Source organism: Pempheris klunzingeri, chromosome 6 (assembly GCF_042242105.1).
Source record: "Pempheris klunzingeri isolate RE-2024b chromosome 6, fPemKlu1.hap1, whole genome shotgun sequence".
Taxonomy (NCBI): domain Eukaryota; kingdom Metazoa; phylum Chordata; class Actinopteri; order Acropomatiformes; family Pempheridae; genus Pempheris; species Pempheris klunzingeri.
Window position 1 is genome coordinate 25,962,301 of NC_092017.1, and position 16,964 is coordinate 25,979,264.

The 16,964-nt window shown below is 40.6% G+C and overlaps 1 protein-coding gene across 1 annotated transcript in view; it reads left to right on the forward strand.

Annotated features, from left to right (window-relative positions):
* The window catches only part of nos1apa (nitric oxide synthase 1 (neuronal) adaptor protein a), a 163,947-nt gene that overhangs the window by 50,497 nt on the left and 96,486 nt on the right, over positions 1-16,964 (forward strand). The window contains exons 3-4 of the mRNA XM_070832417.1: positions 8,128-8,220; positions 13,024-13,082. Coding sequence (XP_070688518.1) covers positions 8,128-8,220; positions 13,024-13,082 — 152 coding nt within the window. The remainder of the gene's footprint in view (positions 1-8,127; positions 8,221-13,023; positions 13,083-16,964) is intronic.

The following is a 16,964-nucleotide window of genomic DNA, read 5'->3' on the forward strand; positions in this document are numbered from 1 at the left end:
TGTAGTTAATATGATGTCATAAATTCAAACAAACACACCTGACACCAAGAGATGCACAAGGAAAAATAGATAAAAGGATAATGATAAAATGGCTCCATTAGGAGTAATAATGGGGTAATAACTTTTTCATGAGTAACAAATAACACATCAGTTTCCAAATAAACAGATCATACCGACAGCTCCGGTCCAATTGTCATAACTTAAACATTGCAATATGTAGATTGTTATTTTTGCAGTTGTTAATTTCACCTTTCATTAAAATTTTGCGGCTCATACTGTGACAGCTTAGATGAACAATGTCAAACACAGTGTGTCTTGTGTAAAAGCTTTAGTGAACTTGTGGTGTAAATGAAGACACAGCTTCTCACTGCAGGAGCTCCAGCTTCTTCCTGTGGTGAAGAACAGATAGATTGAGTCTTTTGTGCTGGAGCAGCGGAGGCCCGGCTCGTCCTCGAACGGCTTTGATTGTTGGTTTTCTCTGTCTTCGCCCGGCATCCCTCGGGCTCCCCCCTGGGGGAAGCGTTGGACGTCTTGTCTGCTTCCTCCGAACCATATGTGTGGGTTTGCCCCATCTATAGTTAAGGTGTGCTGACGGTGTTAAAGCATATGTACTGTACTCCTGTTTGTCAGGGATTGAGTTAATGTTTCATTTAAAGCTACAGTGAGTGCTTATGTGTGTGCATATGCCAATTAATTTAATTATTCATTTAATTTTCGTTTTTATCTGACTTTTCTTGGACGCTTCTTAGGTTTTCCCGACGAACTCCCGCTCTATACCTTTTTTGATTTAAGCGCTTGGGCTTGATTTGGATACGAGCTGAACTGTTATACATAAATCACTGATCCTTGCACACCTCCAAACTATACTGTTGTTATATTTGGCCGTTCCAAGCACAAACTAAAGGTGATTTAACAGTGGAGCGCCTAAGGTTGTATGTAAGAACTCCAGATTTCGTGGATGTTGAAGTTGTAAAATGATGCAAAAAGAAAAGTTAAGGATGTGCTTCAGTAGAGAATATTTAGCTTCATCAGTCCAGTGAAATGAGCCCTTCAGTAGCACTGTAAGTGACAGATCATTAGCTCTTTCAGGGATCTCCATACTGATGTACATCGGATGTTTTTAAATGACACAGCTGACTGTTCTACTGGCTGAATGACTGATTCAAGCAGTATATTCAGGTGAAGGTTAAAACCACATACATATTAGTTCAAGTGCTTAATGGCAACACAACAATTTGCACATTTAAGAGACCTTGACTTTCAGTTTGTATAATTATGTGCTTAATGATCTGAGCTGTTAATTAAACTTTATATTCTAACTGTAGCATTTGCTCCTCCCTCGTCCTCTCTTGGGCTCCCTTTCTCTCCCCCTTTCCCTCTCTCTATTATTCTTTACAGCCCTCTTTATCCTCCTTCCTCTCTCTTGAGTAGACATGTCATTGAGATGGATCTGTGCTCGTGATTGGCCAGGGAGAGAACTCGCTGCCCAAAAGGCACTGGTTTGGAACAAACTGGCATGTGACATATTGGCTGAGTGTGGAGTCCTGGTTGACTTAGCAGAGCTGGGCAGCAGAAACTGTGTCCCCCTGTATAAAATACGGACAGGAAGTTGGAAAACAGCAGCACCATAATCACATCAGAAAGGCCTTTGTCAATGAGCTGAATAAATTGTTTGTGTAACAGAAAACCAGGTGGCCTTTACCACAGCAAACTCTCTCTCTGCTGCCCTGCTGAGATCATTGAACGGTCGAATTGACTGCCGCTGGTTGACCTCAGTGGTGTACTGTATGTGTGTGTTGGCATGTGCCTGCATGTTTATTTGAATCTTTTATTCAGCCCCCCGTACATTCATCCTCCTTCAATGAATTGCAGGCTTTTATTGTGCTCTCCTGGCTCTTGCCTGATATTTCTGTGAGTGAAAATAGCTCTGCTGGCTGAGGACCCTATTGTGTCGATGTGTTGGCGTCTTTGTTGCCAAAATGATGGATTATACTGGAAACAGGGGGAAAGGACCTTCAGGAAATAACGACCCGTTTATCAGGAAATGGTGGCTTCAAATGTTAGACGGACTTATTTGCATGATGGATGAGCCTATTTTTGAACTGAGGTATTCATTTCATTTTAGTTTGTTTACACGTGCGCTCATGTCCTGTCACTGCTCGGCACACTGATGCGGTCCATCTCCAAGCTGCTGCTCGTAAGCAAATCCTGTTGACTGTTCACCTGGGACATCCTGTAAGGTTTACTGTGCTCTTAATCATATGTGAATTTCTATTATCATTAGATATCAAATAAGTCAAATACGTTCACTTTTACATGCTTTTTCTAAACTGTGTAACCATTTCACAACCTTTGCCTGTCGGTGACGATGGATCCACAGTGAATCCTACATTTCTAACTGTGAAACATAATTAATCACAGCCTAATATCATAGGTTTTAATATAGCAGTTAAAGCAGTAAACTCACATTTACAAATATATGCAACTTTTTAATCCGAAGGTGCTCAGTATCCGTACTTGATAAATGAGATGCTTCTCAAAATTCAGTTATTTTTTTGTTAATTGGCCAGGTATTGAGAAATCAATCAAATAGTAATTGTTCACCAATAATTTCATTAAAACTAATAATTTCAGCTTTAAATCACACAGCTTGTATTATGACTTCTTTATGTTAACAGTCCAGACCAACATGATATTTAACCCCCATGAAAGACACTTTAACTTCAATGAAATGCTTAAAAAAAATATCTCATTAACAAAGTAAAAGCACTTTATGAGATCTTGAATAAAAGCACTGGCAGCTCGCAGCACACCTGGATTAATTAGGATCCAGTTGCTCTTGAGCAGCAGCTGTCAGTGTGACAGACAGAGACGAGGCTAAACTGAAGATGCACCACAGCTTTAGAGTTGTGTAAATGTGCACATATTTTCGAAAATATAGGACTCCTCAGCATCCCTGCAATTTTCTCACTGCTTTTTTTTTCTTCCTCTTGTGCCAGAAATTCTTGAGGCAGCTGTTAAAATGATGTATTTTACAGCATTTTAGGTGCAAATTCAGGAGGCTCATCCAGCAGAGACATTAGGGATTATCCTAAATGACCTAAACTGTGTTGTACGCTGTTATCTGTGCTCATTAAAACAACCTCACCGCCTCATCTGGTGCGAAGGTGCTGCATTTGGGGGGAAAAAAGTCAGACTGAATAAATTGCTAGTCGTGTAAAATGAATGCCACTGCGATTCCTCAAGTGCTGCACTTTCTGTGGTACAAGTGTTTTAATTGCATGCGTTCATATTCTCATATTATACAGATGAGGTGATATTATAAATCATATCGCTGCTGTATCTGAGAGTGGGGACACAAGGGAGAGTGTGAGCGGTGTGGTGGTTGGTATGGATTCACTGATGGGGACCTATTAGACAGGCTTATTACAGTTAAGTGTTTTCTGTCTTATTAAGCTGTATACACTCAGCCAGTCTAACCCTGCGTCAAATCTGTTTAAGTGCCGCTGTAATCATCTCTGTGGAGGTCAATCATACAATCCATCAGGCTTACCAACGTGTAAATCTTGCATGTGCAGTCAACATTACAGCAGATTACAACACAACCATAAAACCGCTCGTAAAACTGTGCCACACAAACGTTCGTGCACTTTGAGACGTGAGAATAATGGCTGGACTGCCGCAGCTTTCTCTATATCGCTGTATGAGAATATATTCTAAGAACCATGATAATAATAATAATAAATATCACATATCAAATGTGGTAATCTTTATGTCCAGGGTTTCTTGTAAAATTCAGAGTTTTGTGTCACATTCAGTCTCTCTAATCTTACCCACTTTCCTGTTCCCATCCTTAGAGAGTGACATTTTCAGGCCACGTGGAAGATGCGATAGCGTTGTAGTTGCTTGGAGAACCTCACATTTTTCAGGACAATTGAAGAAATGTGCCAGTCGATGAGTTGTTATCTTTGAAAGTGGATTTACAAAAGCCCGCATTGCTACGTGCATGCCATACATTCTTGCTGTCACTTTGCTTCGGGGGAACCAGCCTTCAACGAGCACTTAAGACCCTTTAAGTCGTTGAACAAATCGTAGATGTCGGTGGTGATTCAGAGGTTTGGAACCAGGCTAACTTGGTGTATTGTGAAGAACTTCTACCTCATGAATATTTGCAAAGGTTTCTGAAAAATAGCTTGAAACCTGAGTTGTTTGCATGAGTTTGTGTTCAGATTGGCTTTGGAAACTCTGTGGTACCTTGGACTTTGTGAGGGACTTGGTTAGCCAAAAGGTTTTTCAGTGACTCAAATGGAATAAAAAAGGGAAAAGATTGAAAAATCACACACACACACACACCTGTCTTTCTTTCTAAGGACATTCATTGATGTAATGCATTCCCTAGCCCCTTAACCGAACCTTAATCATCACAACTAAATGTCCAACCCCAACCCAAACAGTAACCTAATTCTAATTCTAACCTTAAAACCAAGTCTAATCCCTCTAATGGCCCTTTGAAGTTGTGAGGAAGAGGCAAAATGTTCTCTCTGTGACGGCGTAACACCAAAATCTGTTTTCATAACAACACAAAGTCATTTACTACACGACACATTACCTGTGAAAAGATTCAGAGAGCTGCGGTGTAGAATAAATCATCATTACAGGCCACTCGTCTGAAGAGAACAATGATTCCTCCTCAGTGTACAAACTGTAATTCACACTAAAACAAGTCCGTGTAAAACAATGATCGTTTTTCCGCTTGTATCGGCTTTCCTTGTGACAGCTCGTGTTGTTGCTGTTTAAAATATATGTCCTCCTTTTAATGAACCTTGTACACTTTGTCATAGAAAACTGCTGCACAACAAGCTCACTATTCTGTGTGTGTGTGTGAGTGAGTGTGTAGGTGAATGTGAGGTATTGTGACTACCTATAAAGTGAGGTTAAAGGTGTTGTATCTGGCACTACATGTCCTATTTAAGAAAAATACCCAAAGTAACAACTGAAGCACATATTTAGTGTTTCCACAGAATAGAGACTGAACTATCACTTCTCTCTTATTTATAATTAAGCTATTGATAGAGTGTTTAGTTTGGGGCAAAAACTCATACTCACGTCATGACATGAGTTTGAGAAAAGCTGCAAATCCCCTCATTGGAGAAGCTGGAACCCAATTTATTCTTATTTGATAGAGTGATGCCGACGACGACCTAAGTTCTGCATTCAGAAACTTCTGTTACACTGTGACCATTCACACAAAGAAAGCCACTTCAAGTCATTTAAAATCTTCTAGCTTTTACTTTCGTCTGTGTCGAGGGCACATCAGACTGTGTAGATGCCGAACGCTGAAAATGAATAGAAACAATGGCCTGACGATGAAGCTGAGCTGCACTCCTTCGCTGGCTACGAAGATTCGTTTTGTTTTCATTTGCTGTGTGTGTCAGGTGTGTGTGCTACTTCACTGCGTTCGTGTGAACTGGAGTCTTTCGTCTTTTTTTTTTTTTTTAACCATTGAAATGCAGCTAAATTAGAGAAAACCAAGTCAATATTAAATAAGTCCAGAGTGACACTACAGGGAACGGAGCAAAGAACTACTGACTGACGGCTATAATAACAGGAATATTGACAGATTGACTGACAGAAAGCGCCAGCGAGCAGTTGTGAAAACATGACGTATAAAGTTAAAAAAGCATCCAGATTAGATTTAGAGGTGATTGAAGGCTCAGTGATAAACACAATTTATAGAAGCACACCTTGACAGTGCAGAATTTGTGTCCCCAGTGCTGCCAGAAACCTTGAGTTTCTGCAGCTCCAAGTGAGACCGCAAGGTCACTTTAGGAAACTTGAAGAACTTTATTAAACAGAATACATACAGAGGTCAGTGTGTTTTTAATGGAGTGAACTTGTCCGTTTGTCTGGACAGCACTGTGTCACTGCTGCTGTTGCTTTCTCACGGTCTTTAACTTTCAATTTCTCACTTCCTCGCGCTGAGCACATTTACCAAAAAGCATCAATGGCTGAGACCCGAATTGAATGTGAGCCAACAGGGTGAATCTCACAGCATCTCAAGGTGTAAGGCTTCATGACGGAGGCTCATAACACAGTTGCTTCGCTGCATAGAATTACTGGCTAGTGCAGCGTAAATAAGCGTCCACTTTTAGAAACACAATAATGTGTCACCCGGCAAGACACGGCAAGTTGCCGACTCTGCGAGAGTGCTGACAGACGGAAATAGACGCACGGGCCGTACTGTGAGCTAATATCTCTGCGGGCTTCTGTGACAGGTGGTTCTATACCACTCAATTACATCCCGCTTGTTCAGAGTACCAGCAACATGCAGAGGATTGTGGGAGAGCGAGGTGGGCAGTCACCCAGCTGTGTTTGCATATGTCCTTGCTCTTAAACATACGCACAGGATTCCTACAATTACATAAAAGCCACTTTCTCTAGTTGTTTTACAACCGCTCTGTATTTAATATGCAAACAGTGTGTTTCCATGCTTTATTGACTGTGGTTGCCCGCTGCATTGCTGTTGTTAAACAGTGCTCACAGCTCCATTAGAGGAAGTGGAGGCGATGGAGGCTGTCTCAGTCTGATCTATGGTGTGTAAATTGACAGTGGCAGAGGTCTGTGGACCGTGGTGCGTTTGTTCAGCAGGGCTGTTTGTCATCTTCCAGGACAATTCTGTTCATTATTAGTGTGAAACGTTGAATTAGAGTAAATGGGAGTGCCTGCTCTATTATTATGATTCATAGATGGCAAGGTGTGACAGAATACAGCTTTTAAATGTTTCCCTGTATAATTCGAACGGTGGACCTGTCGCACTCTCCCTGCTGTCGGCCACAAAGCAGCTTTACCCGAGCACCCGGCTGGGGTCGAGTGCCTTGCTCAAAGGAATTTTATGGTCATTCAGTTTTTCCAAAAGACTTTAAGTGATTTCTCATCAGTATCTCTAGAGCTGGATGTAAATCCTCTTGTGGTGCTTTTTGAATACTGACCGTCATAGAACTGTTGAAAAACTGTCAAAGCACAAAGTTAGAAAACTTTAACATTTACACAACAGTTTTTTTCTTTATCTGTAGCAGGGCTACACCCTCTGGTTTGGCTAGTCAATATGCTCTTGTTTGTCCAAATCCTCACTGGTTTTCGCTGTTGTTACCGTCAAAAGGAGAAATGCCTTCTGAATCCACTATATTCATGTAGTCATTATGCTGCAATACTATAATTCACCACTAGTGGAGGACTGGCACTGGTTTGAACGGAGTGATTGATACGAGAGAGCAAAGAAGAACAGAAGAGGACACATGGACAGAGCAGTGAATGAATTTGCGTGGCTGTGGAACAATAGTCTGTTCCTCCCATCCCCAATAGCTTTGTTTTCCCCCCATCGACCAATTGATTGGTTGAAGAGTAGGTGGAATTTTTAATTTGCCAAAGTTTTCTTTTAACTACTTCGGCGAGGCAGCTGGATTCTTGAGATCACTATCAGACTAGAGTCCTTTCCACTTAACAAACCATCTGGCACGTTCAGGACATTTCATGGAAAATCGAGACTCTTAAATCCAAAGCGTGTACAGTGACAATAGGATTCCCAAACAACACAACTCACACAGTGTGTTTTCTGAGCATTAATCTGCATTTACGACGTCTGTCATGTGTTGTCAATGGGCAAAAACATTTCTATATTGGTAGTGAATTGCTGTAGCAGCATATTTGTAAGAATATATGGTTGCACATAAATGGAAACAAGAATGTAAAGATGGTATCACATGATACATTTTATACATTCACATATTATACGTACATATTCTTCAGCTGGAAACTATTAAAATTCTGTCAGTTGTATCCTTTGGCAATCCATGTTTTTACGTCCACAGCAGCTCTATTTCTACCTGTATGTCATGGCTTTTATTCCATTTTAATCTGGAGTTTGATCAAAATGTGCAAATGAGTATTTCTTTTTCTCATATTCTGATACTGTCCTTAAGCTCCGTAATGTTTGTTCTGCCTCCAGACTCATCAAATGGGCTGACCCATCTTCACACATTTGAGAGCCTGTTACAAAGTCAGCCTACCTTAAGCCTCTCAAATATTAAAACATCTCTGTCTGTCTGTCTGTCTGTCTTCTCTCTGCAGTATGAGTTCAAGGTGAAGAACATCAAGAAGAAGAAAGTCAACATTGTGGTTTCTGTAGATGGCGTGAAAGTCAACTTGAGGAAAAAGAAAAAAGTGAGTGACCTTTTTTGTTTGAACTCATTTCTTACCTGGAAAAGAAAATCTTCTTCTTGGGTGCATTTAATGTGTTTTGGGAACATAATTTGAAATCAGAAGGAGGTGATTGTTGATACTAGAGCAGTATATACTCCCAAGAAGAAGGCTTATCTGAATATTTTTCTTATTTATTATTTATATTATATTTTATATTATTATAGTTATAATGAGAGATTCTCGTGTTTTTATGTAGGTGGCAAATGTGCTTCTGATCTGATTCTGTCTAGGAGCAAATACGACATTACGTAATCTTCCAAATAGTGGATAAACCCACTCGACCACCAACACAACTGCCCCTAAGATTAAGATTTCTGTGCTTGGACAATGTGTGAAATGTGAACATTATAAGAAATTAATGTTTACAACATGCACAAAGAGTTTATTTAGATGGTATGTATGATGATAGCTGGCTGCATTAGCTGTCTTAAGTTCCTGCAGGTGTCCATTAAGAGATTGTTTATGAGATATTAACTCAAGTTATGAGAGATGGAGCCACTGTAGTCTAGTGAACAGTCTACTTTGTTTGGTCTGTCCTTGCCATAGAGCTCATCAGCTGCCCACAGATGTCAGGCTGATGTCAAGAAACACAAACAGGAGGAGCAGGTTAATTAAAAAGTGATTTGGCTTTGTGTGTGCTGAAACTATTACACTGGATGTCTCTCCTCTTCTAAGGTGAAGCCTCTGTCCAAAGACAGACGCGTTTTAAAAACCTACAGAACGATGGCAGCCTTGTAGCTTGTGCCACTCTTGTAGAATTACTGAGAAAACATTTTAGCACACGCAGGGATATGGTTCATGTCATATCCAGATAACGATACATATCACACGTTTTCTGTAAATTCAAAGTATGAGTTTATGCCACACACACCACCACACACAGACAGGGGCTGACATTTACACCTACATATTACAAGAAAATATCTTAAAAAGTAAAGTACATTTTTAAAGCCCAAAAATACTCAGTTTGAGACTTACTGCAAAATCTGGCCAATGGAAGCAAAAGCAGCTGATGCCTGTGGGAACACTGCAGTGAGGTCCATAATCCAGCTGCTGTGCTGCATTCGGCTCCTGGGGATGGATGGCCTGCAGGCTGGGTGGCTTGTTGGTGGATTTATGGAGTGGAGGATGAAGTTGTCGCAGGATAAAACTACAAACGATAGACTTTTTGACCTGTTACCAGGGGTTACCAGTAAGCCAACGGCTATCAGTCTTAGGACAGATTGTGGCTGTGATTTGTGACACGATGATAAACGACAAACAGCATCTGTTGTCATCTTGTCTTGTTTAGATCTAAAATATTGTGTTTGAATCTTTTTTGTAGTTTATTACTGTCACTTTACCAAACACCTTTGCTGAATGAAATGTGTGACGTGAGTATTTGGTGCTAAGTACTAGATATTGGGTGAGTCATTTTAGGGAACCTGTCCAGATCGATTTCCTGTATCCTAAGTGGAGGTGGTGATCGATCTGTGTCTTAATTAGACGGCAGACAGAGGTGAGGATGGAGACATGGCAAGAGAGCACAAACGGCTTGAGAAGAATTGAAAGTGTGTGGGCAGAAGTAGTTTAGTAAAGATAATGGATGAAAAGAGACGGGAGAGCTAAAAGATGAGAAAAGGTTGAGGAATAAACCGGAAGAAACTGGAGGCAGGAGCAATGAGACAGGAGACAAGTGGATCTGTGTTTCCAGGTGTGGTGAGGCTGACAGCTGGAATCCACAGAGACGGACTGGACTCAGCTTCACTCGTTCAGAATCACAGGAAGTATGACAGGCGGAAAACCAGCGGATGGGAACAAGGGGATTTTTCTTTTTTTCAGAAGCATGTTCATTGATTTAAACAAAAGGGCCAAACAATTAAGGATTAAAGAGGTCTTTTCCTACTTATCCTCAACATAAAACACATTCTCCACACGTACAAGAGAACCAAAAAACACCAACAACAGCAAAATATTGGAAACATCAAGTGCATGTGAAATAGAAATGCACCTGTTAGTCTATGGAGACCACATTGAAGGGCTTGGGCTCTGTTGTCCCCAATATAGTATATATTGAATATTAAAACATGTAAATGGTTTGTCCTTGAGCCAGAATCTTGTAATTTCTAAAGGGATAAGTTCCATAACACTCTGAATCCAGTGTGAGTCTGAAATACCTTGAAAAAGAACACATCTCCTTACATAAAAGAAGGAACCTTAAGCGGCTCCAGTGGGGACGAGCAAAGGTGATTGTACAGTGTGATTCATTTAGTGCTCACACCCATTCAGTTGTTCATCTCATGCCATTAATCACATTTTGAAAGCACTCACTGTTTTTCAAGTTTGCAGACTGCTCTCAAATGTATTTAATATTTAATACAAAACATTAGGTGCTGGCAATCCATCCCCTTATGATTCAACTGTTGATCTGTTCAGACAGATTATATGTGCAGGGGCAGAGACTCTTGTTGAATTGTGATACCAGTCAGGATGTTCATAGGGACACAAAGAAGCTTAGAGATCTGATTGGCTGCTGACAACTATTTTACTGTAAAAAGGTGAGCATTGGCAGATTTTCTCAGACAATTTGTTTTTGTCACTATCCATTTAGAAGTCAGGTTTCTTAGCACAGCAGGACCTCATATGTCCTGTTGCTCATTTTGCATTGTGTGTGGGTTGAGATGTACACAATAATAGCTTTAAATTCACTCTGCAAAGCTTAGCTAGAAAGTTTCTGCTAAAAAAATGTGAAATATAATACATCTAAATTGACGGAAGCTGTAATGTAAATAAGCTATTAGAATTCATGATCTTGATAAATTCTGGAGCTTAAAGAACATCTGTTGAAAGGTTACTTACCAAACATTAACGGAGTATTCAACTCCGTTAATCAACAAATTAAAACATTAAAAAATGGTACACTGAGATATGTGGGTTTTCTCTATTGCATGTATGTAGCAAAGGGAGATGTTTTGGCCTTGACTTGTTGTCACAGGCAGATGTACACCACAGATATTCATTAGTGTCTTGGTGAAAGGAGGCTTAATTGAGTCGTTTAAATTGTCCTCCAAGGAGCAGCCTATTCATTACACCAATGAAAATGCTCACTTATGGAAATGTGTCTGTGTGCATATCCACATTCTTGTGTATGAGAAGAGTGTGGGTGGGACATGATTTGGAGAATATGTGGAATATGGTGTATGCCACCCTTAATCTGACTTCTTAGCTGTTTATAGGGATTTGGTATAGTCGAGGTGGGACGTCGACGTTATCAGAAAGGGTTGATATTAGGTTACTAATTACTGAACTGGAATAACTTGAGAGATCAGTCGTGATTGAGTATGTCTGCAAACTATAATCTCCACTCAGCTATTGTACTTCTGCTTTGAAACTGAGGTCTGCCTGTGGGTCCGAGTAGCTGAGACCGTTGCCGACAGTAAATTGGTGGCTGCTGCTGCTGCTGCTGCTGCCAGTGATGGTGTTTTCCTCTGTATTTGGTTCTGTTTGGGTCCTCCGCAGTTTGGATGGGGTTTAAAACAGTGACAAAGTAGTAGTAGCTGCTTCGGGCACTGTGTCTAGAAGTTAGAGAACTTTTGTTCACTTTCTCCACGGTGTTTGGTGACTCAGCTAGAGCACTTGTATGGCTTGAAACTCTCTCATTTCTTCAAATGTTGATTAGAACAGAAATATAGCTTAGAATTCTTTACGTTACGCATGTCGCTAATGGTGGAAAAAAGCTAAATATTGTATATAAATACTCTAAAGAGTCTGTTTTGGATGAATTCAACAACTAGGACAGTTTTCTTTTCCCAACAGCAACAACAACGAGCTTTTTATTTGCTACATTTGTGCCTCTGACATGCTTCTTCCTGAGAGCAGCGGTGGCTGAGGCTCATGGGTATTGTAGATCTGGTCATGCGCCAAGGTGAAATAATTAAAACTGACAGTAATTACATAAACAAATCATTCTATGTTGAGAAACATTGAAGATATCATTCAAAGGAAACACTTAACTGAGAATTTACAGTTGAGAAAGTCAAGGAACCAGTGATCCCTATAAAGATCTGACTGTCCTTGGCTCCCTTTCAGATTCTGTCGATTTAAAAATGGATATATTTAAAAGTAATCATTTTGGGTCCAGGTAGGAAGGCTTTTCAGCGGCCCATGTTGGATCTTCTCTTGTCTGAAAACAAACCAAGAGAGAGATAATGTGATTTGAATGACCGTCCCTGCTGCGTTGTATTCATCGATGGGGTAAATATTAAAGCCGTTATAGAGGGTTCAATGTTAAATTAATTGGCTGGCTGAAATGAAAGGCTGGTTGATAGAAGGACATCTCTCCGCCGCCTGTTTTCTCATCTTGTTTTGCTCCCTGGCCCAAAAGCTGAAATGTCAAGTGTGATAGTCGGCGATCTATTTACATCTTTGAATGCCTCAGAGGCAATGAAAGACTGGAGACTGGTGTGATTGAATGATTAGGTCAACAAAGCTCTGTGGTGACTGAAATCAATATGAATAATTCCACTGTGCTCATGTGTTGACATTTTCATTATGCTGGAAGGTAGATTTAATCAAATGGACGGTCGGACAGACGGATGGACAGAAAAAAAAAAGAAGAAATGTAAATAAATGTCTCAAAGGTGGAGGTTTTATAATAATAGCTATAGCAGTAAATCTCTTGATTAAGGGACAGAATTGTAGGAGCTTATTTTTTTTAATCTTTCAGTCCTTAAACATCTTAAATATGCTGCGAACTAACTGTTTTGTTTTTGTTTATTTCCACAGAAGAAGGAGTGGACATGGGATGAGAGCAAGATGATGGTGATGCAGGATCCTATTTACAGGTAAGCCGGCCATCAGTTTATTTTGTTCAGAACATTTCACTCCTTTAGTGCAGCTGAAAATTCAAATTCATTCTGTTTTTTTTTTTAATCCTAATTGTAACGTCTTCAGTCCTCACAACTCACCGGGCCTCTTCCAAATGCATTATAATCCAAACTTGATTAAATGCTCCGTGGTGGCTCAGGAAATTAGAATCTTTTGTCTCTGTCACTGCAAGCGTTGACATTTTGGAGAAAGAAGGATATTGTAGTTCATTCGCGATAACTTTCACTGGCTGCACAACAGAGCAAGCACAAAGATTTCAGAAAAATACACGAGTTATTAGAAATTGTTGATGCATAAACATTGTATATCAGAGGGTAGAGGACCGCTGATAACATGGAATAAAGACGTGTGTTGTCAGAGATGGGTTTTGGCTGAACAGTGCTGCAATAGAGGCATTTTAATTTTAATAATGCATGTGATAAATGAGTGAAGCAATGATGATGAAAACGAGTCGTGAAATGCAAAAGTTTTAACACTTTCAACCACTTTGTAGCGTTTTTGGCAGATGCTTTTTGCACCTCTTCTTCCCAACATGCACCTAAGTGTAAATAGCCAATGTAGCTAACCCTAACTGAACCATTCTGCCACGACAACACATTAATCTGTGTTGGGATTTATTGGTCTTCATATGAATAACCAGACTGGGTGTTTATAGCCAAATAGCAACTGTCTCAATATTTGCAGGTGCAAAAAGACACTCTGTTCCCTCCTCCACTGCTGTACGTTGGGCATTGTCCAACCATTACAATGACCCTGAAAATTATTTTTAAGTTAACTCAGTATCCTTTTTAACAAGCCAGAGCTGTTCTCAGTGTATCACATCTTTCTACAGCGGCCGTCTGTTTTTGTTGGAGCAACACAGTTCTATCAAAATCACAGTGTGATGCTTTATCTACATCTTACAACAGCCCGAGTAGTTTCACAGGGGCTAAATTGAGGCAGCTCATTTGCTCCAAATGGTTTCGATCAAAGCACTGCGACCTCACCCTTCCTCGTCCTCCGTGGTTGTGGAGGTGGTTACGTTTGGGTGGGGGCTCTCTGATGGGTTCTCGATGCGCTTGTGTGGGGATGACTGCTTCATTACCGCGCCATCAGTTAACAGCATGAGGTCTTGAATCGCGTTGAATCGTTGGGGCTAGAAAAGGGTCTGGGTCTGTTCGCATCTAGGTATGACTGTTTCTTCAGCATATCCTGAAAAAAGCCCGCTGAAGAGTTTTATAAAGCGGCTTGAGGTCACTGACGGGTCTCTTTGTGTTTGCCTGGCCATTCTTACATGAACACAGGTCATAAATTACAGATTTTTTTCAAGGTGATTTTGGGTTTAAGGCATTTAATTGGAGAAAAATAATCCTGATAACATTTATATAGCTTAGGTTAAAGGGCACAAACAGTTTAGTCAGTTTATGTATTGAGAAATGAGAGGAATACTTTAGTATGTCTGCACCATTAATCTTGTACAAACACACACACACATGCATGCCGTCACACAGACGTCAAATCAGTGAAGGGTGCATGACTAAACTAGTAAGAGACAAACACTACATGAAAGTTCATATTCTGTATTGAATGACTCATATTTTATCCTCTCTCTCTCACTCACTCACACACACACACACACACACACACACACACACTGACACTCCCAGGCGGGCACAGCTCAGAAGTGCATCCAGGAGCCCAGTTGGGGCTTCTGGCTTTGGAAATGATTCTGTCAGAAAGATGGATTTCAGCCGGCTGTTTGTGTAAGCAACTCTGAGCTTAGAAATTCAGAAAGATTTTGTTTGGTCCGGGATGCCTTCGCTTGTCCCGCTCATCTTGTGCACAGATTTTGATATTACAGTCACAAAGTTTCCCCCCTGGAGGAGGCTGAGCACCGGGGGGGGGGGTGTGTGTGTGCAAAGCAGAGTGTGATAGGTAAGCCTCATCGATCAGCCGCTGTCGTCTGCTGAGTTGCGTCTGATGGATCCTGATGACATCTCATCTTTTCTGTTCAGCTTAGTCACTGGAAGGTGGCCCAACAGTAGTCTCACTCGCTCAGTAAATATTTGGTCTTTGTGATACAAGACCTCTAATCTTTTTCCTTGAAGGGTAAAGATTTATATTTCACACAAGTGTATAAATCTTCTGATGTTAGCAGACACTAGGGTTGGTTTTTTTTTTTTGATTTTCATCATGTTCATAGATCTTAATTTGAAGCACTGCCTGGTTGCAATTCTTGGTAACCTATTAAGAACAAACAGATAAAAATATATAGAAAACAATCAACCTTTACTCTATTTCCATGTTGTGGCATCTATTATATCAACACTTCCAGATTCTGCTTTGCAGGAAGTGGTTTGTCCCCCTCAGAGCACACGAAGGCCAGAGTCCCAATCGTTAAGACAAATTGCTTGTTGATTCTGACCCGACTGTGCTTTCCATCAGCAAACGTGTTGTGTAGGACCGCCTGCCAAACTTTCATTAGTTTTAGTTTTGGAGTTTTAGCTTGGTAGCTAATTTGTATTTTGGTTTTCAATAATTAACCTTGAATTTAGGTCCAAGTTGGTCCTGATAGTGTCGGCCTTCAAACTTCAACACTTCAAAACCACAACTGTCTGTAGTGTTTGAAGACACCGTCAGTGTTTCAGTCTTTTAACCCCAGTCTTAAGCACCTGCAGTTGTCCGTCATATAAATACACACTGGGATATACGTAATCAGTAATTAATCTGTAGCAATAAACACATTGAACGTGCTTGTCAATTAAAGAAGAGGTTCAGATTTTTTCCAGTCTTAATATGACACTAACACGCCATTGAGAGAGTTATTTTTCGCAGACTTGGATGGTGTTTCCTTGCTGAGCCACCGCAGAGGGATTGGTGCTGTCAGCCATGTGTCGGCCTCTTGATGCTGGTTTGTCCTGGAAACAAGCCGACTGTAGATGTGAATGCCAGAGCGTATCTGTCAGCTGCAGCTCTGCAAGGAAGTTGCATGTGTTGATAGAACTGAGAGAAAAAAATCTGAACCTCTGCTTGTTTCTTATAAAGTTTCATTTTCATCCTAATCCATTTTGGAACCAATCCCAATAGAGACCCAGGGTCTCAATACCCAACCTGAGCAGAAGCAGGTGTCAGATGGGGAGAGGTAGCCCACTGCTGCTGTGAACAGCTGTGGAAAACCCTGAGTCAGACCAGACGAGAGTGGGAGTGAGCCTCCGTGATTATCAGTCAGTGTATCCTCCGGTGGCCTTGACTGATAAAATGAAATGAAATTAACAATCCACATTCACAAATGAATACCTGTTAAGTTACAGCTTCCACAAGGCACTCCATGACCAGACAGCTGGGAGAGTACTGTAATATCTATGTCCTTTGCTTCTGTCAAAGTTATGATACACTGGAAGGCAATTTGTTATCAAAATGCAAGGAGTGCAGTTTATATCTCACAGTTTGGGCATTTTATATCCAAACTTTATATGAAAAGTGACCCCATGCAGAGTGCTGTCCAGGAAGATTAGTCTGCAAATGTGAATGTGGGAAAGACTTAGCAGGTATCAGCCTCACATCATTTATGTGTAAATTAGAACACTTCCCTCGGCCACTGGAAAAATCCCCATGTGAGGAAACATGGTGCAAATGCAAACTTTTTGTGATATATTTGAATTAATGTGCTCTAAAAGCTAATGTGATACATATTCAGGGAGCAAAATGCACATCAAAGATCTTCGCCTGTGTTAAAATGCTTGTGTGTGGGTTCTTCAGACTCATGGCGACTGGGCGCCGCATGTCTAAGTCATTTGGGAGGATTTAGCTGAGCGCTTTGCATTTCTTCTGTGCATCGCTTTTAATCTTCAGCTGCTTTA